We start from the raw sequence: 21,698 nt of genomic DNA, 5'->3' as shown, positions 1-21,698 counted from the left end.
GCCTGGGCCTCCCAAAGTGCTGGGATTACAGGTGTGAACCACTGTGTCCGGCCCAGTGGTAGTTTCTTAAAGGCTGGTTGCATTGTGGAATCTGAAACCATATCATTGAGTTTTTCTTCCTTTGTTAAATTAAAATCCATTTGTCTGTCTTTCCTTTTTAATGAATCTTTTACCCATGCATGCTTTTGTAATATCATGCTTTAGTGATTTGGAAAATATTAGTTTGCTGAGTTATGCAGATCTTAAAAATATTGACATATTTCTCGTACAGCATCAAAAATTACATTCTATCTCATAAAAGTTTGTGAGTTTTGGGAAGCTGCTAAGCTCACAGTAGTGGATACAAGTTTAACAGAATTGTAATTTTTGCATACAATTTTGAATTTTATCATTGACACAGTAAGTTCAGTTTTCCTTGAAGTGACAAGATCACTTTATTTGTTAAAAGAAAATGTTTCCCATAGAACCAAAGTCTTAATAATCATAGTTTTTCTGTCAGTGTTTCTTTGAAGTAAAAATATCTAGTTTAGTTTGTATCACAAATAATTACGCAAGCATTTTTCTTAAGACAACCATAGTATTTTGGTTTGTAGCAGAGGTACTTTGTGTATATTCTCATTTTGTCACAGACGATAAAAAAAGGATGCATTTAAGAGTTTGGCTTTAACTAAGTTAATACCTTTTTGCTGCTTCATCAGAGACATTCTTAAGCAAGACTACCTTTAAAAACAAAAAAGGCAACTGAGAATGTATGGCTATCAAGAAAGTAATGACTGCTAGTACATTTTGGTTTTGCTGCTTTGATTCTTGGTAAGGTGTCAGCAGTTTTATCCACCACTGCTTTTGTGTTAACGTGGTAAGAAAGACAAACATCTTTATGTTAAAATAATAGCATTGACGTTGTGAACCTTGTGAAGGTTCTTAGGGATCCCCAAAGATCTATGCACCACCCTTTCCAAACTGCTGATCTAGGCTAGGATTTTTCTCATTTTTAATAACATAGACTAGTTTCACATTCAGTTTTTAAAAAATAAATATCTTGAAAGTCAGTTTTTTTTTGTAGGTTTATCCATGTCTTACAATTTTATTATATTTTTATGTAGGTTTTCCCAAGAACTACAGTTAAAAGTACAGAAAGATGTCAGAAATATTTCTTTATCTAAAAAATCCCAAAACAGAAAGAAGGAAAAAGAAAAAGATGATTCCTTAGGTGAAGAAAGAAAAACACTTGTGGTACAGGTAAATGTTCATGTTTCACATTTTTAATTTAATATACTTTTTTTTTTTAACTTGTTGAGAAAAATGATGATTTTGAAAAAAGTTTTCTGAGCAGTGAGTATATTGTTAACTTTTAGTTTAGTTGTAAAAATGTATCTTCTCAATAGATATTACCTGTTTAGAAAACTTAACATATCATGTTTTGAGTACCTGTTAGGTGCCAGACTGTGAAACAGTGCTTAAATCACATTCATCCAAGAACATCTAGACATGTGTTTTCATGCACACATACACACATAGACATGTGGAACAAACAACCCTCATCCCACTTATCTTTCTTAAAGGATATGAGTGAAAAATATTGTTTGTAGAAATTTATATAAAGTAAAGCATTTGAAAAGTGAGATTTGGATACTTAACTTAGGTTCGCTTTTCCTAGTAAATTACCCAGGATCTGTTCTTGATAAGGTAATTCAAATCCACCACCAATCCACTCATATCAAGTACACCAAAAGAAGAAAGAGTTATCAGTTTTGTGTTCCCTGACTCTGAATATGTAAGAACAAAAGTGACATTCTTGATTCCTCTTCCATGAGTTATTCCACTGATGTGTGTGTATGTGTGTGTGTGTATGTCTGAGCGAGCTGGGTGAATTGCATTTCCATTCTTTTCATATTTTCCCAATAACTATCTGAATAAGAATCTGGCTTTAATTTTAATCCCTTAGGTAGAATAAAGAAAACAGGTTGAAAAAGGTGATACTTATGATATTCTGCTCTAGTTGACAAGTACTTTATAAGAAGAGGTGAATTTTCGTTCTCTTCAGATCATTAACCTTATTAATATTTTTATTAATGATCAGGACACCAATGCTGATCCCAAAATTAAGGATTGTAAACTATTTAAAATAAAAGGCTCAAAAATTGATGGAGAAAAAGCTGAAAAAGGCAATAGAGCTTCAAATGCCAGCTGTCTCCATGACAGTAGGACAAGTCACATCAAAATAGTGCCTTCGACAAGCCTCAAAGACTGCGGCAATGTCAGTGTGGACCACACAAGGAATCCAGGCGTGGCAATTCCCCCACTTATGCACAATCTTTCTGCAGTTGCTCCTGGTATTAATTCTGGAATGGGGACTGCGACTCTACCAATTCAGAGTTACAGGTATGAATTAGCAAAATAAGACCAAAAAATTGTTTAAGGATATATTTGCAAATTGCAAGGGTTTGTCAATTCATCCACATTGTTTTTATTCTCAGAATTCTGAATGCTATTCATTCTTGTCAGGTAGTTGTTTCAAAAGGCTTTTTGGCTGTGTGATGAAAATTATTAGCATTTGATCAAAACAATTCACCTAAGTCCTGAGACAGTAGGGTTTTATTCCTTAAGGTGAAGAGAATCTACAGCTATATACTCTAATAATGTGAAAGCAGGTTGTCATAGTAAAAGAGAGAATTTTGGGGTGGTTGCTGCTGCATGGTGTGACTGTGAGCCTATAGTAGTATAAGGAAGCTCTATTTGGGAATTTCGCTGAAAGGAGGGTAATGTATTTGGCAGGACTTGGGGGCTGGTGGGAGGCATGAGGGTAGTGTTAAAGAATAGAATGTTTCACCAGATTTATGTGCATTGTATATTTGAGAATAGACATTACATTCTGGTTAAACTGCTTGCTAGTTGGTGCTGTGTCATTTGGTTTTGTGCTTGAAAAAATAATTATTGCTGGTTCTAACCTAAAAACTTTTTTTTTTTTGTTACAGAGTGGATGAGAAAACTAAGAAGTGTTCTATTCCATTTGTGAAACCGAACAGACATTCCCCATCAGGCATTTATAACATTAATGTGACCACATTAGTAAGTAAGCAGTTCTCAGTAGTAGAAGAGCAAACACCAGTCAGCTGTAGACTTTTATTAAAATTAAATATGATAGTGAAAAACTGAGAATTTTATTTGGATACATATAAAGTGAAACCTTAATTGTGCATATATTATCCCAACTCATCATAGCCATAAACGTGAAATTCTGAAAGTTTAAATAAGTTTTATAAGTCTGAAAACTCCTTCCTTCCTTCCTTGCTTCCTTCCTTCCTTCCTTCCTTCCTTCCTTCCTTCCTTCCTCCCTCCCTCCCTCCCTCCTTCTCTCCCTCCTTCCCTCCCTGCCTCCTTCCCTCCCTCCCTTCCTTCCTTCCTCTCTTTCTTTTTTTTTTTTCCCACGGAGACTTGCTCTGTTGCTCAGGCTACAGTACAGTGGCGTGATCTTGGCTCACTGTAACCTCCACCTCCTTGGTTTAAGCGATTCTCCTGCCTCAGCCTCTTGAGTAGCTGGGATTACAGGTGCCTGCCACCACACCCGGCTAATTTTTGTATTTTTAGTAGAGACAGGGTTTCACCATCTTGGCCAGGCTGGTCTCGAACTCCCGACCTTGTGATCCACCTTGCCTTGGCCTCCCAAAGTGCTGGTATTACAGGCATGAGCCATCTGTGCCTGGCTTGTTTTATTTTTTCTTTAATAACATAGTAAATTTTCTCGCCTTGATGATTGCTGATCAGTTCTTTTTTAGAGTAGATGAGAATATAAATTGTCTTATCTCACCCACACCAGATTTTTGGTGGCTGTATTCTATTGGCCGGAGATGGTAGCACACATCTACAATCCCAGCACTTTGGGAGGCTGAGGCGGGAGGATAGTTTGAGCCCAGGAGTTTGAGACAAGCTTGAGCAACATGGCAAGATCCTGTCTCTACAAAAATTTTTTTAAAAAATTAGCTGGGTATGGTGGCACATGACTGTAGTCCTAGCTACTTGGGAGGCTAAGGTGGGTGGACCTGGAAAGTTGAGGATACAGTGGTAAGCTGTGGCCGTGATTGTGCCCCAGCACCTCAGCCTGGGTGACAGACCAAGACCCTGTCTCACGAAAAAAAAAAAAAAGAAAGAAACGATTCTATTTATTTATATAATAAATATTTATCAATCATTTATTATGTGTGAGACACTGGAAATAAATAAATCTTTCTTTTCAAGGACTTCATGATCTAGAGGATCAGCAAATTAAAGCATAGTATCATATTGTATTTAGAGATAGCACAGGAAGGAGCATTATTATTCTCGGCATGGCATCCAGAATGTTTCTCTTTTAAAGTTAGGTGAAACTCTCATCATTCTTCTGCTCAACATACTCCATTAGCTTCTTATGTCTGAGCTTCTTGTGTCTGAGGAAAGGCCAAAGTCCTTACAGGGTCTATAAGTGCCTGCATGATTGACTCCACCCAGCCCTCTATCCCATCCCCACCTACTCTTTCTCCATCAATCTGTTCTACCACACTGATTTCCTTGTTATTCCTGGAACATGGTCAGACATACTCCCACCTTTGGGCTTTTGCACTTGCTATTTCTTTTGCTTTAGAATATCCTTCCCCCAGATAATCCAATGGATTTACTTTTTCTCTTCCTTAGTTCACATGAAACCTTATTGTGAAGTCTTGTAACTCATTATGCCTCCCTTTATGTTCGATGCCTTCTCCTTGCTTATTTTTTTCCATTGCATTTACCTGACATCGTCTATATACTCTTATATATTGTCTGTCTCCCCCGACTAGAATGTAAGCTTCCAAGGCAGAGATTTGTGCTTTTGTTTTCCTCACTGTACTTTTCCTTCCTATGCAAGTACAAATATATATATATATTATATGTTTTTCAAGACAGAATCTCACTGTGTTGCCCAGGCTAGAGTGCAGTGGCATGATCTCAGCTCACTGCAACCTCTGCCTCCCTGATTTGAGCGATTCTCCTGCCTCAGCCTCCCGAGTAACTGGGATTACAGGCACCCACCACCACACCCAGCTAATTTTGGTATTTTTAGTAGAGGCGAGGTTTCTCCATGTTGGCCAGGCTGGTCTCAAACTCCTGACCTCAGGTGATCTGCCCACCTTGGCCTCCCAAAGTGCTGGGATTACAGGTGTGAGCCACCATGCCTGGCCTAAAATTTAAAAATGAGTTCAAACTACCAGGTTAACATATTCAAAGACTGAAAATAAAACACATAATAAGTATTTATAATAATACATTTATTCACGCCTTAGAATGGGGGCATAAAACATGGGAGACAGGTACTGACTTACAACCTACAAGTTGAAGGAAATCTAGGCTTATCTCTGCTTGCATTAATTTTCATTAAGGAAAGACTCCACACTGAATGAATGAATGCTTTTCACAACAAAGGGAGGTATGGATGTATTCCCAAAGGAGTATTTGTGTGTGTGTGTGTGTGTGTGTGTGTGTGTGTGAGACAAATTTCCCTTCTCTACTTCTCTCACTATCTTCAGTGCTGGAAAATACAGCCTTTTCATCTCTCTCATGATTTGGACATTGTATTTATTTTTCTTTTAATTATTCTTAGTTTATAATTTCTGTGCTTATAATACTTTCTTTTTTGGTTTCTTTGTGGATATTTGTGTTTTAAAATCCTGATTTGCTTTGGAAGATTATTTTAATCAGGAAGGCTTTTCAAAATAGCTGGTTTAATACCATTTTGCCAGAACTGATATCAACCTGCTTTCAGGTATTGCATAATCAATGCTGGCTGATAATTTTAGATCTGATTTATTCTTCTTTGGAAGAGGTAATCAAGAAAGGAGGTGAAGATTAGGAGGGCGAAGACCCAGTGGAGTCTTTCCTTAATGAAAATTAATGCAAGCAGAGCTAAGCCTAGACTTTCTTCAACTTGTATGTTAAAGATCAGTACCTCTCTCCCATGTTTTATGCCCCCATTCTGATGTGTGAATAAATATATTATTATAAATACTTATTATGTGTTTTATTTTCACTCTTTGAATGTGTTAATCTGGTAGTTTAAACTCATTTTTAAATTTTATTTTTTGTACTTGCATGTAGTTTTCTTGAACTATTTTATTTTATAGCCAACTTGAACCAATAGCCTTAGCGCTTGGAAAAGAGTAAGCAGAAACATCCAAAAGAAAGAAACTCAAAAGCTCACTGCAGGACTTGTGAAGAATTTCTGGCAGCCAGAATAGCATAACTCACAGAATATTAAGTTTGAGGCATCAAGGAACCTCAATAACTTAATTTCATTATACATATGCTTGTGTGTATGTAGTTCATTATACATACATATGAATACAGGGTTTCTGTGATTCTCGAATGAAAAATATTGGAAAAGTGTCAAATTCATAAGGATGCAGAATTGAAGTGCTGCTGCTATTCCTCACTATTTTTTTGTCCCGACCCGCGGGATCGTCAATGTAGGCCCTAGAAGAGGGAGTGGGAACTCGGGGGGACAAGAGACATGAGAAATGGAGACAAGACAGTATCCTGATCAAGTCTCGTTTATTGGTGGCAGTGTAATGCCTTATATAGACCAGCAAGGGTGGAGGTTGGGCCAGGGCGATGATGGTGGCCCTGCAGTGGGCGTGGCCAGGTAGGTATTGGTTTCTTCGGTCGGAGGTCATGTTGCGCCTGCGCCATCGGTTGGTAATTTTCCCGGGCGTGGGATGGCACCTGCGCTGTAAGTTGATCATTTTCCCGGGCGCGGGAAAATGGGTGATGAAGAACCCGGAAGAGTGCCATTTTGTACTGGCGTATGAGACAGCAGAACAAGGAAGAAAGTAAATCTAGGGAGGAGGCATAAAGTGGAAATGTATAGAGCTCAGGTGTCAGTCGTCAGTTATAATCGCTATGGCCGGGCCACGCAGCTCCGGACATTTTTTCTGACTTTATCAACTGTGAAATAATAGTACTAAGAAAGATTAGGAAAATAATTGAAGTTATAATTCTTTACTTAATAAATTGTATTCCTAGGAGGATAGTATTATATTCTTACTCTGAGGAGCAAGACAAGGACAAATATAGAAAAATGAATAACAAAATTATATTGGGAAAGTGAAAAATAAGCTAGGGGGAGATGTGATATACATGTGAAGATAAACTGTTCAAAATTTATGAAGACAACAGCAACTATTTGCTGAAAAGCCTAGGAAGTGTTGTAAGGCCCGACCTTGCTGGCCTGAAGAACCAGGGCATCAATGCCCATCTTTTAACCTTTTACTACTTGCTGGGATTTACACACTGATAATTGGCAAAGGGAGGAGAAACTCATAGCAATCAAGTTATCTACTTGTTAGCAATTTTAATGAATTTAATGAGGAAGACATTTGAAATAATTGGATGAAATTTTTTTCTATTATTAATATCCTTCAAATTTTTTATTATAGACCTTCAATTTCACAAATTTTAGGATATGAACATAGGAGTTACAAAAGAAGGAAAGCCTAGCTAACCTTGAAACTAATTCTTTTTTGTTGACTATGTTGATGATATTAGGTCTCTAGTGAAAAAAGCCTCTTTTGGGCAAGTAAGAAAAGAAGGGAGTACTCCAGGACAGATGTCCATTTGCCTGAACTAAACTATAATCATCTCCCTGAACTAAGAGCATTGGAAGGCACAGGTATGTTGATAATGCTTTTACTTTGTATAGTCTGTTTAGAGTATTTAAAATGTATTTTAAATAAACAGAATTTAAAAATAAAAATTCATAGTAACTTTACATATTTAAGTATGTAAATACCTATTTTAATAAGTACATACTGAGTAACAAGTAGAGAATGTCAAAAACTAAAAACTAACAAAATGTCTAATATTTTCACTGTGTTTATGGTCATTTTTATCTAGCTCGAAATTCCAGGCTAACAAAGAAAGACAGCAAAATTCTTTCAGAATCTCGAATTCCTTCTCTGGCCGCTATTGACCTGCACACCCCCAGTATTACATTACATCAGGTACAGAAATACTCTTTATAGGATGGACAGAACTCGGGTCTCTCTCATACTTACTAGTAAAGTATTTTAGGGAGAGTTTGCTCTTAAGAATTGTGCAGGTTTATTGGTGGGATTTATAACATTTTGCTTGCTAAAGTTTGTTTCATTCATCGCACTTAGTACCTTTATTACATATATATTTACATAAATGTTTCCTAACTTGCCATAATACTTTTTTTTTTTTTAGAGACATGGTCGTGTTCTGGTGCCCAGGCTAGAGTGCAGTAACGTGATCCTAGCTCACTGCAGCCTCAAACTCTTGAGCTTAAGCAATCCAACTACCTCAGCCTCCCAAATAGCTGAGTTTACAGGCATGCACCACCATATCCAGCTAATTTTTAAATTTTTTGTAGAGATGAGGCTTTGCTATGTTGCCTGGGCTGGTCTCAAAACTCCTGGCCTCAAGTGATCATTCTGTTTTAGCCTCCCAAAGTGTTAGAATTACAGACGTGAGCTATGGTTACTGGCCAGTAATCCATTTTTTATAGGTTAAAAATGTGTGTGTCTGGGTATGCAGCCTAGCTACAGTTTTTGTTAACTACTAGGTTTATTTATTTATTTATTTTATAGTTCGTAGTATTTCACTACATTAACTCCAAAGTTATAAACACCCTACCTTTCAAAGAGAGAAACTCTGGAATTGTTTTTATTCTTTCAAAATAGATGATCTATTTGACATATTTTCCCGAACACAATCCATTTTATCCATGTTAAAGATTTGCTATTCCATATAGTCATTTTTTTCTATCATTGCTCTTAACTTTTCAGAATATATGTGTTTCTATTACTTTTATATCAACAGCCATATCAGTCATTTTTACACTGAAAAAATTGACAAACTTAAATCTCCTGAGCCAACCATAACTAGCTACAAACTTTGGCTATGGACATTGTACTTTCCTTTTACTGCTTCAGACAGATTTTTCACCTTTGCTTGAAGCTAGACAACTTTTGTTTTAGAATTATTTCTCCATCCTCATTATTAACACATTTCCATTTCATAGAGAGTTCCTGTATGTTGTTCCTTATCCATGGTGATGCTTTTTCCACTGTGAACTCTTTTTTTATTTTTTGAGACAGAGTCTCACTCTGTCACCCAGGCTAGAGTGCAGTGGTGCAATCTTAGCTCACTGCAACCTTTGCCTCCCAGGTTCAAGTGATTCATGTGCCTCAGCCTCATGAGCAGCTGGGATTACAGGTGCACGGCTAATTTTTGTATTTTTAGTAGAGGCAGGGTTTCACCATGTTGGCCAGGCTGGTCTTGAACTCCTGACCTCAAGTGATCCACCTGCCTCGGCCTCCCAAAGTGCTGGGATTATAGGTGTGAGGCATTGCCCCCGGCCTCACTGTTAACTCTTTAATAGTTCTGCAGAGCTCTACAAAGGAGTAGTGTTACTGAGGATAATAAATTATCTAGAGATGCTGAGGAAAGGATTTATTGCTGTGATTGCTTTGCCTTATCTCTTGCCGACAATTTCTATAGCACCATTTAATTAAAACTGAACAAATTTCTGTCACATGAAGATTAATCACTGTCACAGATTCCACATTTAGGAACCATAGAGTATCAATACATTTCTTATATACTTCTTTACTTCTTTTTCTTGAGACAGAATTTTGCTGTGTCATCCAGGCTCGAGTGCAGTGGCACCATCATGGCTTACTGCAGCCTTGATTCCCTGAGTTTAAGCGATCTTCCCATCTCAGCTTCCTGAGTAGCTGGGACTACAGGCGTGCTCTAACACACCTGGCTATGAGCCACTGTACCTGGCCTCTTTTTTTTTTTTTTTGGACATGTGGTCTTGCTCTGTTGCCCAGGCTGTAGTGCAGTGGTATGCTCATAGCTCACTGCAGCCTTGAACTCCTGGGCTTAAGCCATCTTTCCATCTCGGTCTTCTAAGGAGCTGGGACTACAGGTGCAGGCCACCACGCCCAGTAATACAATTTTTTTTTAGAGGTGGAGTCTATTTATCTATTTATCCATTTTTCAGCTGAGGGACAGTGGAGTGGTTTGCAGTTTTTGACAATTAAACGTGAAGTGTTATATAAACATTTGTAAATGTGTTTTTTGTGTGTGAATATATAGTTTCACATTTAGTTGGTAAATACCTGAAAATGGATTTGCTGGGTCATTTGGTAAGTGTATGTTTAACTTTATAAGAAACTATCAAATTTTTCCAAAATGACTACATCATTTTGTATTTCAACCAGCAATGCATAATAATTTCAGTTGTGTCTTATCCTCACCAACACTTGGTATTGTCAGTTTAATTTTAGCCATTCTAATAGGTCTGAAGTGGCATCTCATTGTGGTTTTAATCTGTATTTCCCTAATGACAAAGATGTTGAGAATCTTTTGTCATTTGTATATCTTCTGTATATCTTCTTTGATGAAATATCTGCTCAAATCTTTTGCCCATTTTTAATGGTGGTTTGTTTTCACATTGTTGAGTCATTATTTATTTTGATGTTCAAACTAGTCCAGTTTTTCTAGTGGGATACCCTTCAAGGTAGCTTCTGTCTCCTTTTGACATGTCCTCATTATTCTTTGAGGAATTCTTTGCTATCTGGTGCAACAGATAATGCAGATTGATTTGTACCAACCTGGAATCAGCCACTTCTCTAAGGATCCCTAGTTTCCTTTAGTAGAAAATCATATTTAGAAATTAAGATCTGGGCTCTAGGTGTGTTCATTGATTTGGGGGAGTCATTGTTCCAAGGCCCTCTTAGTGGACAGAGCTAGGTACATAGACATGTACATACATACACATTTACTATGAGTTTATTTCTATTTCTACCTATGGTTACTGAAATCTACAAAGATACCCCTAATTGTAATCCAACACCTAGAGTTTGGTCTAGTTTACTATTCTCTTCTTTAACAGTGAGAAATTTAGCTGTATGTTATTCCATGTATAATTTAATATATGCACTTATTTGATATATATGTAACCTCCTGTAACTGCTACTGTGATTTCCCTTTTTTAAAAAAATATATTTGTCATGTTTTAATATTGAGATTTTGTTAGCTGCATAAAACAAGTTGAGAAGTGGTCTCTATTTCCTGAAAAGGTTTAATAAGTTGGTGTTATTTGTTCCTTGAATGATTAATAGAATTCTCTGGTGAAGCCATCTGTCCCAAGAGCTTTATTTTGGGGAAAGTTTTGAATATATATATATATATATATTTTTTTTTTTTTTTTGAGACAGAGTCTGGCTCTGTCGCCCAGGTTGGAGTGCAGTGGCACGATCTCAGCTCACTGCAAGCTTCGCCTCCTGGGTTCAGGCCATTCTCCTGCCTCAGCCTCCTGAGTAGCTGGGACTACAGGCGCCCGCCACCGCGCCTGGCTAATTTTTTTTGTATTTTTAGTAGAGACAAGGTTTCACTGTGGTCTCGATCTCCTGACCTTGTGATCCGCCCGCCTCGGCCTCCCAAAGTGCTGGGATTACAGGCGTGAGCCACTGCGCCCGGCCTAATTTTTTTTTTTTTTTGAGACGGAGTTTGGCTCTTGTTGCCTAGGCTGGAGTGCAATGGTGCGATCTTGGCTCACTGCAACCTCCACCTCCTGGGTTCAAGCAATTCTCCTGCCTCAGCCTCCCAAGTAGCTGGGATTACAGGCAAGTGCCACCATGCCTGGCTAATTTTGTATTTTTAGTAGGGAAGGGGTTTCTCCATGTTGGTCAGGCTGGTCTCGAACTCCCGACCTCAGGGAATCTGCCTGCCTTGGCCTCCCAAGGTGCTGGGATTACAGGTGTGAGCCACCGTGCCCAGCCTGATTTCAATTTCTTTAAAAAATATAGTGCTATTCAGATTTTCTGTTTCTTCTTGTGTCTCTTTTGGTAGGTTGTATTTTTTAATACTTTTGTTCATGTCATACAATTTTTAAAATTTGTCGGCATGACGTTGTTCATAGTATTCTCTTATTGTCCTTCTGTTTTATTTTTGTTTTTGAGATGGAATCTTGCTCTGTCACCCAGGCTGGAGTACAGTGGCACAATCTCAACTCACTGCAACCTCTACCTCCCAGGATTAAGCGATTCTCCTGCCTCAGCCTCCTGAGTTACTGGGATTACTACACTTGTAGTGAGTAATCTACACTTGGCTAATTTTTTAGCCAAAGTGAGCCACTACACTTGGCTAATTTTTGTATTTTTAGTAGAGACAGGGTTTCACCATGTTGGCCAGGCTGGTCTCAAACTTCTAACTTCCAGTGATACATCCACCTCAACCTCCCAAAGTGCTGGGATTACAGGCGTGAGCCATTGCACCTAACCTCTTATTGTCCTTTTAATATCTGTAAGGACTGTGATGATTATTCCTTACTTATTTTTACTTTATTATGTTCACTTTCTTTTTCTTGATCAGTATAGTTAGGAGTTTGTCAATTTTGTTGTGTTTTTCAACAAAATCAAGCCTTTGGCATTGTTAATTTCCTCTGTTATCTGTCGGTTCCCTATTTTTATTGATGTCTCCTCTTAGTTTTTCCCTTTTTGGGTTTATTCTGCTCAATTTTTCTAGGTTCTTAAGGTAACCCATCACTTGGTCACTTAGATTTTTGTGTGTGTAATGTAAACATGTAAAGCTACACATTTTCCTCTAAGCACTGTTTTACCTTCATCCCACAGCTTTTGATATGTTGTATTTTCATTTCTATGCTTATTGAAATCTACAAGGATTCCTTTAATTCGAATCCAACATCACAGAGTTTGGTCTAGTTTACTATCCTCTTTGAGAGTGAGAAAATTAGCTGTATGTTATTCTATGTATAATTTAATATATTTACTTATTTGATTAATTATTTTGTATATATCTAACCTCCTATTACTGCTACTATAATATCCTTTTTTTAAAAAAAAGATATCTTTGTCATGTTTTAACATTAAGCTTAGTCTAGGCTGGGTGCAGTGGCTCATGCCTGTAATCCCAGCACTTTGGGAGACCAAGGCGAGTGAATCATGAGGTCAGGATATCAAGACCATCCTGGCTAACATGGTGAAACCCCCGTCTCTACTAAAAATACAAAAAAATTAGCCAGGCGTGGCGGCGGGTGCCTGTAGTCCCAGCTACTCGGGAGGCTGAGGCAGGAGAATGGTGTGAACCCGGGAGGCAGAGCTTGCAGTGAGCCAAGATCGCCACTGCACTCCAGCCTGGGGGACAGAGCTAGACTCCATCTCAAACAACAACAACAAAAAAAGGTTAGTCCATACGTTTTCTAATTTCCCTTGTAATTTCTTCTCTGACCTATGAATTATTTAGAAATGTTGTTTAATAGCCAGGTATTTGAGGTTTCCCTAGATGTCTTCTTACTGATTAATTTGTAATTTAATTCCATTGTGGTCAGAGAATACACTCAGTGTGATCTTGATTTTTTTAGACTCAATGAGACATGTTTTATGGTCTACAGTCTATCTTGGTGATTGACTTGGTTCCCTTGAAAAAAATGTATATTCTTTGTTGTTGGATTAATTGTTCTATAAATGTGAAACTAGATCAAGGTGGTTAATAGTACAGTATTCTTTAGATCATCTATGCTCTTAATTTTTTTTGTTTAGGTCTATCAGTTCTTGAAAGAGTGCTGTTAAAATCTTTTATTATGTTGTAGAATTGCCTATTTATCTCTTATATCTGTTTGATTTAATTTAATTACATTAATTAATTTATTTATTTTTTTTTTTTCTTTTTTTTTTTTTTTTTTTGTGACGGAGTCTCGCTCTGTGCCCCAGGCTGGAGTGCAGTGGCGCGATCTTGGCTCACTGCAAGCTCCGCCCCCCCGGGTTCACGCCATTCTCCTGCCTCAGCCTCCCGAGTAACTGGGACTACAGGCGCCCGCCACCTCGCCCGGCTAATTTTCTTGTATTTTTAGTAGAGACTGGGTTTCACCGCGTTAGCCAGGATGGTCTCGATCTCCTGACCTTGTGATCCGCCCGTCTCGGCCTCCCAAAGTGCTGGGATTACAGGCTTGAGCCACCGCGCCCGGCCAATTTATTTATTTCAAGACAGAGTCTTGCTTTGTTACTCAGGCTGATCTTGACCTCCTGAACTCAAGTGATACACCCGCCTCGGCCTCCCAGAGTGCTGGGATTACAGGCATGAGCCACCATACCTGGCCTATATCTATTTATTTTTGCTTCATGTATTTTATTATTTTATTTTATTTTTTTTAGAAATGGGGTCTCACTGTGTTGCCCAGGCTGGAGTGCAGTGGCATGATCATAGCTCACTGCAACCTTGAATTCCTAGGCTCAAGCGATCTTCCCCCATCAGCCTCCTGAGTAACTAAGACTATAGGCACAGCTCACCACACCCAGCTAATTTTTTTCTTTTTTGTTCTGAGAGATGGGGTCTTGCTCTGTTGTTTTGGCTGGCCTTGCTGTGTTGTTCAAACTCCTGACCTCCTTCTGAGCCTCCTGAGTAGCTGGGATTACAGGAGTGAGCCACCACGCCTGGCTGCTTTATGTATTTTAAATCTCTGTTATTAGGTATTTGCACATAATTGTTTTGTCTTTCTGATACATTGTCCCTTTTCTCATTATGAAATGCCTCTCTTTATCTCTGGTAGTGGTCTGTGCTTTGAATTCTGTTTTATCTGATATTAAAATAGCCATTCCAAACTTCTTATACGTATGTTTGCATAGTAAATCTTGTTGATTTCATTTACTTTCACCCTATCTGGTTTTTATATTTATATTTAAAGTGTTTCTTTCACAGACAGCATATAAGTAGGATCTTTCCTTTGTATACATTGTGTCAGTCTTTGCCTTTTAATTGGAATGTGTATTCATTTATTATTTCTGCTACCTTAGAGATATGGTAGTCCCCCCTTATCTATAGTTTTGCTTTCTGCATTTTCAGTTACCTATGGTCAACTGTGGTCTGAAAATGTTAGTGGAAAGTTCCAGAAATAAACTGCTCTTAAGTTTTAAATTGCACGCCATTTTGAATAGCCTGATAAAATCTCGAGCTGTCTGGCTCCGTTCTGCTTGGGACATGAATCGTCCCATTGTCCCGTGTATCCATGCTGTATACATATGCTACCTACCCTTTTATTGCTTAGTAGCTGTCTAGGCTTTCAGATAAAAAAAAATACAATACTATATATTTAGGGCTTGGTACTATCTGAGGTTTCAGGCATCTGCTGGGGGCCTTGGAACATATCCCTCACGAATGGTGGGGACTACTTAACACACTAAATTAATATCCATTTATTATCTCAGTTTCTGAGTCAGAAGCTTGGGCACAGCTGCTTCGCTGCATGAGTCTCACAGGTGGAAATCAAGGTGTCTGCAGGGCTGCATTATTTTCTGGAGGCATTAGGGGAGAAACCATTTCCAGGCTCACTTAGGTTGTTGGGCTAATTTAGTTCCATATGGTTGTAGGGCAGAAGTCCTTATTTCCTTGTTGGCTAACAGCTGGGGGTTGTTCTCAGCTTCTAGATGCCACCCGCATTCCTTGGCTCATGGCCCACTTCCTCTGCCTTCAAAATCAGCAACAGTGGTCAGATCTCTCTTACACTTGAATCTCTCTGACCACTCCTTCTGCCTCATCTCTGACTCACTCTGATGCTAAGAGCTCACATGATTACACTGGGCCCACGAAGATAGTCTATCCTAATTAGTAACATTTAACAGCAAATTAGTAACAATTAACAGCTAATTAGTAATATTTATTCCATGTACAAAGTCCCTTCATATCAGTACTGAAATTAGTTTGATTAACTAGCTAGGGACAGGAATCTTAAGGGCATAGCTTTACAATCCTGCTGACCACAGAATGTTTAGACCATTAACATTTAATGTGATAATTGATGTTTTTGGATTTAGTCCCATCTTTTTATTATTTGTTTTCTGTTTGCTCCTGTTTTTCCTTTCCAGTTTTCTTTTGTTTTTGAATAGTTTTAGTATTTTTTCAGCAATATCTTTTTATATATTTTTTTAGTGATTGCTCAAGGAATTACAATATACATCACTAATTTTTCGTAGTCTACATTGTACCCCTTGAAATAAAAAGTAGGAACTGCCCATCCATTTCTCCATCATCCAGGAAAGACGTTGGTTCTGAGGTTGACATACCTATAAAGGACGGTAACTACCATGGCTTCCAGCGCTTTGGCAAAACCTCAGCTGTGTGATCTTCTGGCCAAATGTCTGTGATTTCATATTGTTGGAACCTTTATTGTATCCCTGGGGGTTGCAGCTATCTGTAAGATTGCTGTGGCTGAAGCAAGAAAGAAGACATATGCAGATTTCTACAGAAATTATGATTCTGTGAAAGATTTGGAGGAGATGGGGAAGGCTGGTATCTTTCAGAATACAAAGTGATTTTGGAATGCAAAGGATTTCTTTGGGTTGAATTACCTAGAAGTTTGTCACTTACCTGTGTTCCTGAACTATGAAACATGAATATGTGGTCTAAGAAATAATTTCTCTTGATAAATAATTAACAACAAAAGAAGTAGGAACCTTGCAAACGTATTCCCTTCTCCCAGTTTGCACTTTATGTTAGAACTTCATATGTACTACATTTATATGTCTTCAGAACCCCAAATACATTATATGTTTTATTTTAAACAGTCATAAATATTTTTAACAATTTATGAGGAAAAAGTTGTCTTTTATATTTACCTAGCTCTTTACCGTTTCTGTTGGTCTCTCTTTTCCCTAGATTCCAGTTGTCCTCTGGTATTATTTTCCTTCAGCCTGAAAAACTTCTGTTAGCATTTCTTGCAGAGCAGGTCTGATGGCGACAAATGTTCTTAGTTTTTCTTCATTTGAGAATGACTTTATTTTACTTTAATTCTTGAATTATATTTTATTGGATATGGAATTTGGGTTGACATGTTTGTTTTGTTTTGTTTTCCTCTCAGCACTGTAAAGATGTGATTCTTCTGTCTTATGGTCTCTGTAATTTCTGGTGAGAAATTCTCAGGCATTTGAATTGTTTCCCTGTACGTAATGTTTCATTTTCCTCTAGTTGCTTTCAAGATTTAATTTTTATCTTTTCTTTTCATTAGCTTAAATATGATGTATCTAGACATAGTTTTCTTTGAGTTTATCCTATTTGGGGTTTGACAGCCTTTTTGAATCTGTAAACTTACATATTTTACCAGATTTGGGAAGTTGTTGGTCATTGTTTTTTGAAAAAATTTTTTTTGTGCCATAATCTCTCACCTCTCCTTCTGAGAGTCTAATGATATGTATGGTAGACCATTTAGTATTTTCTCATAGGTTCCCGATACTGTTCACTTTTTCCTAAACTTTTTTCTTTCTAATCTTCAGGTTGGGCCATTTCTATACATCTGTCTTCAAGTTCTCTGACTTTTTACTTTATCATCTTCATTCTGCTATTAAGCCCATCCAGTGAGATTTTAAAATTTCAGATACTGTACTTTTTAGTCCTAAAATATACATTTGACTCCCTTTTATAGTGTCTATTTCTCTGCTAAGAATTCCTATCCCTTCATCCATTTCAAGTATATTTTCCTTTACTTCATGTAGCAGAGTTATAAGGGCTGCTTCAAAGTCTTTATATGATGGTTCCAACAGGTTTTTGTTTTTGTATTTTTGTAATAAGTAGAAGAGATGGGCTGTAGTGGGCTTACACTGCCATAGCAGATCAGAATTATCTTTTAACATATACATACACTAAGATCAAAGAATAACATCCACTCAACAGTAATGTTTGGTACTAAAAAAAAAGGAAAAGAATAATGTCCCCTTACTTCGTTCTTTTCCATGTAGGCAACTTGAGCTATGAATAGTTAATTCTAAACATCTAATATTTGAACAAATAGAATTGAAATTTTGGGGAAGTGGAACTTTTGCAATTACTGAGAACCTATGATGCTCTGTTATTAATTTACAGGTATCAGGACCTCCCCTGTCAGATGATTCAGGGGCTGATTTGCCTCAAATGGAACACCAGCACTGAGAACCATTTTGGTTCTGAACTGGGTAGGTGTGATTTCCCATACTTAAAGCCGTGCAGCCTTTCACGGGTACTATTTTGTGGCTTGCTGAAGACCAATTTTTCAGCTGAAACCTTCTCCAGTGATTGATTCCATGAGAGCTTCTGATAGAGAAAGAGTTGTGCCACTTAGAAAACCAGAAGTAGTATTTATCTCTGAGATGAAATCCCTTTTCATAGAGCATATATCTCTTGCTCTTAAACTAATCTCCTGCATTTTATTGGATATAGTAATGTGAATTTAGTGTGACAAGTGCTCAAGAAAGATATATACCTATCTCCCTTATCAGTCATTTGCCCTGTGGGCCTGTAAAGCAACATTGATTATAGCCATGCCTCGCTTAATGTTCTGAAAGATGCATCCTTAGGTGATTTCACTGTTATGCTAACATCATAGTCTACTTACACAAAGTTAGATGATATAACCTACTATACTCCTAGGCTATATGGTACAGCCTATTGCTCCTCAGCTACAAACCTGTATAGCATGTTACTGTGCTGAATACTGTAAGCAATTGTAACACAATGGTAAGTATTCATATATCAAAACATAGAAAAGGTAATGCATTGCACTATGATGTTATCATGTCTATGATGTCACTAGGCAATAAGAATTTTCAGCTTCATGATAACCTATGGGACTACCATTGTATATGCAGCCCATTGTTGACCTAAACGTTGTTATATAGTGCATGACTATACTTGGCAATATTTTTCCCAATAAAGAGAGATCAGTGCTATACCAAATTATTGACTTCCTTTTAAATATAACTTTTTTAGTGTTAAAAAACCAAAACAAAAATCAGACTTTTTTTTTTTTTTTTGAGATGGGATCATACTGTGTTGTCCAGGCTGGAGTTCAGTGGTGTGATCTTGGCTCACTGCAATCTCTGCCTATTAGGCTGAAGCGATCCTCCCACCCCAACCTCCTGAGTAGCTGGGACCACAGGTGTGTGCCACAAAGCCCGCCTAATTTTTTTGTATTTTTGGTAGAGATGGGGTTTCACCATGTTGCCCAGGGTGGCCTCGACCTCCTGAGCTCAAGTGATCTGCCCACCTTGGCTTCCCTAAGTGCTGGAATTAGAGGTGTGAGCCACCGTGTCTGGCCGATCAGACCATTTTGAGTGATAATTTATTTGCTCAAGCAAGTCATTCAATGTTTAATATCTCATTAACTATATAAAATATTATGATGATAAATTCCTACATTCGCGTAACTTTTTTTTTTTTTTTTGAGACGGTGTCTTGCTCTGTCACCCAGGCTGGAGTGCAGTGGCGCAATCTTGGCTTACTGCAACCTCCAAGTGATCCTCATGCCTCAGCCTCCCGAGTAGCTGGGATCACAGGTGTGTGCCACCATGCCCAGCTAGTTTTTGTGTATTTAGTAGAGATGGGGTTTCACCATCTTGGCTAGGCTGGTCTTGAACTCCCAACCTCGGGTGATCTGCCTGCCTTGGCCTCACAAAGTGCTGGGATTACAGTCATGTGCCACCATGCCCAGCCCATAACTGTATTATTGGAATTAATCTGTTAATCTTTACAAAGCATTTTGAGCATCTGTGACATCAAAGGTGAATTCACTGTGAAGTGAACAAAGCTTAAGTTTTGATCTTTCATTTGCACAGGTCCTTTCAAGGCCCTGGGAGAGTCTTTGCAATTCATTCATTTCAGTTAATTCATGTTGAGCAATGAACAACTAATTCATACAAACTGTGTAAACTACAGGCTCTGCAAAACTTGTATGTGTTTTGTCAGAATTAGTCATTATTTGCATAAAAGGAGATATGTGTTACATATAGTAGTTTTTTTTTTTTTTTTTTGAGACAGAGTTTCACTCTTGTTGCCCAGGCTGGAGTGTGCAATGGCGTGATCTCTGCTCACTGCAACCTCCGCCTCCCAGGTTCAAGCGATTCTCCTGCCTCAGCCTCCTGAGTAGCTGGGATTACAAGCATGGGCCACCATGCCCGACTAATTTTCTTGCATTTTTAGTAGAGATGGGGTTTCTCCATGTTGGTCAGGCTGCTTGAACTCCCAACCTCAGGTGATCTGCCCGCCTTGGCCTCCCAAAGTGTTGGGATTACAGGCGTGAGCCACCGCGCCTGGTCATACACATGATAGTTTTGATTGGTAATTGTTTTAAAGATTGTCTTAAAAATTAGCTGTTGACACATCTAATTGAAATCTAAGGTTTTCTTAAACTACATAGTACCCACCAATATTATCAATATATGCAATGTGAGAAAGCAAGTGAGATAGAAATTAATTTTTAGAAGGATTTTATGTAAAATAGTTGATGGTATATCCTCCTGTGCTTTTAGATGCTGCTCTTGCACTTGAGATGACATCTTTTTGCAGCAAGAGTGCTGATATCCCAAGAGGAGAGATTCATGGTTTTGATCATTTCCTTCTGAACTGCCTGCATTTTCTAAGGAAGGCCTTCTAGAAGAAGGAAAGACAAAGACTTCCAAATGTTTCAAAGGAAGATTGAACAAATGGCCCTCCTCAAATGTTATCCCATTACCTTTCATGTCCACTGATGCTATTTCAAGATATATCCAGTGGAAGAACAGTGATACGGTTCTTGTTACATGAATGTGTATTTACTGTTAGAAGATTGTATATTTTAAGTTTCCCATGATTAAAAGTGAGTAAAAAAGGGGGACAGAGAGAAATATTATAAAAGGCCATATTACTCATGCATTGAACTTTGTGTGTTTTCTGTATAAATGTGTACATTTATTTAGGAGTGGGTTTGGTGGGGGTAGGTGATAATAATTAGGACCAGTTGAAGAAAACTGAAGAAACTAGGATCAGTAAGAGAAACTGTTTGCTTTGCCCAAATTTAACTATGAAAACACACTTAAAAATCTTACATGTTTCTAGATATTAAGGGAATATGTAACTCCTGTCCATGGGTAGATGTGTATCTTTGGTTTCTGTACTTATTGTTGATGTTCTATCAGTATATTATGAGACTCTGACCTCTCTGCTGATCTTCTAAGAACCACACTAATGCAAGCTTGACAGAGAAACCTCTTTCGAAGGACTTACTACCACTCTGGCACTGGCTAGTTCTCTGTATTATAAGATTCTGGTGCTAATGTTCCATACGGAATTGATCAGGACTGATTACTCTTCTGCGAACCAATTGCTATTGAACCACCCAGCTGAAGAGGCTTTGGGGAGAGAATGTTCATGATTATGGACTCCACTTTTGTCCCCTGGTAGTTTAAGGGTGATACTAGAACCCAGAGAAGTTCCTGTCTCCTTGTGACCTCAAACACTTAGGCCTTCTCAAAAACTTTCCACCAAGGTGCCAAATCATTTACCTACATTCCACACATCTTTTCCAATGCATGGATCCAGAACTTTTTAGGTGGGGGGAATAAACCAAGTTGGCTACAAGTTCTTGATTTCTGGGTTTCTAGCCATGCTCTGCTTTATCATTTTAGAGAATGGTTGTTTAAGGAACCAGAATTTGTGTGAGGTTTTTTTTGCCTTAACCAGTTAATAGTGTGTTGCTTTTTCCCCTAAGCCATTGACTAGAACTTAGCTGAAGAATTTAACTAGGACTTTTCTTTTTTACTCTGAGGAGCTTAATATTGAAATTCTGACCTTGGATATTTAAGCCTCAAAAGAGTAGGACATTCAAGAGGAGGCAAATAAGGGGTTTCAATGTACAAGTCTAT

At 38.0% G+C, this 21,698-nt stretch overlaps 1 protein-coding gene across 1 annotated transcript in view; it reads left to right on the top strand.

Annotated features, from left to right (window-relative positions):
• CDKL2 (cyclin dependent kinase like 2) overlaps positions 1-20,707 on the top strand; it is a 47,910-nt gene extending 27,203 nt beyond the window's left edge. The window contains exons 8-14 of the mRNA XM_007998910.3: positions 1,104-1,239; positions 2,081-2,382; positions 2,976-3,069; positions 7,552-7,675; positions 7,900-8,006; positions 17,908-17,996; positions 20,328-20,707. Of these exons, the coding sequence (XP_007997101.2) occupies positions 1,104-1,239; positions 2,081-2,382; positions 2,976-3,069; positions 7,552-7,675; positions 7,900-8,006; positions 17,908-17,973 (829 nt within the window). The 3' untranslated portion in view covers positions 17,974-17,996; positions 20,328-20,707. The remainder of the gene's footprint in view (positions 1-1,103; positions 1,240-2,080; positions 2,383-2,975; positions 3,070-7,551; positions 7,676-7,899; positions 8,007-17,907; positions 17,997-20,327) is intronic.
• Positions 20,708-21,698: the final 991 nt, after the last annotated feature.

This window comes from Chlorocebus sabaeus, chromosome 7 (assembly GCF_047675955.1).
Source record: "Chlorocebus sabaeus isolate Y175 chromosome 7, mChlSab1.0.hap1, whole genome shotgun sequence".
NCBI classification, from domain to species: Eukaryota; Metazoa; Chordata; class Mammalia; order Primates; family Cercopithecidae; genus Chlorocebus; species Chlorocebus sabaeus.
The sequence above is the reverse complement of the archived record's forward strand: the minus strand, read 5'-3'. Positions and strand labels throughout refer to the sequence as shown.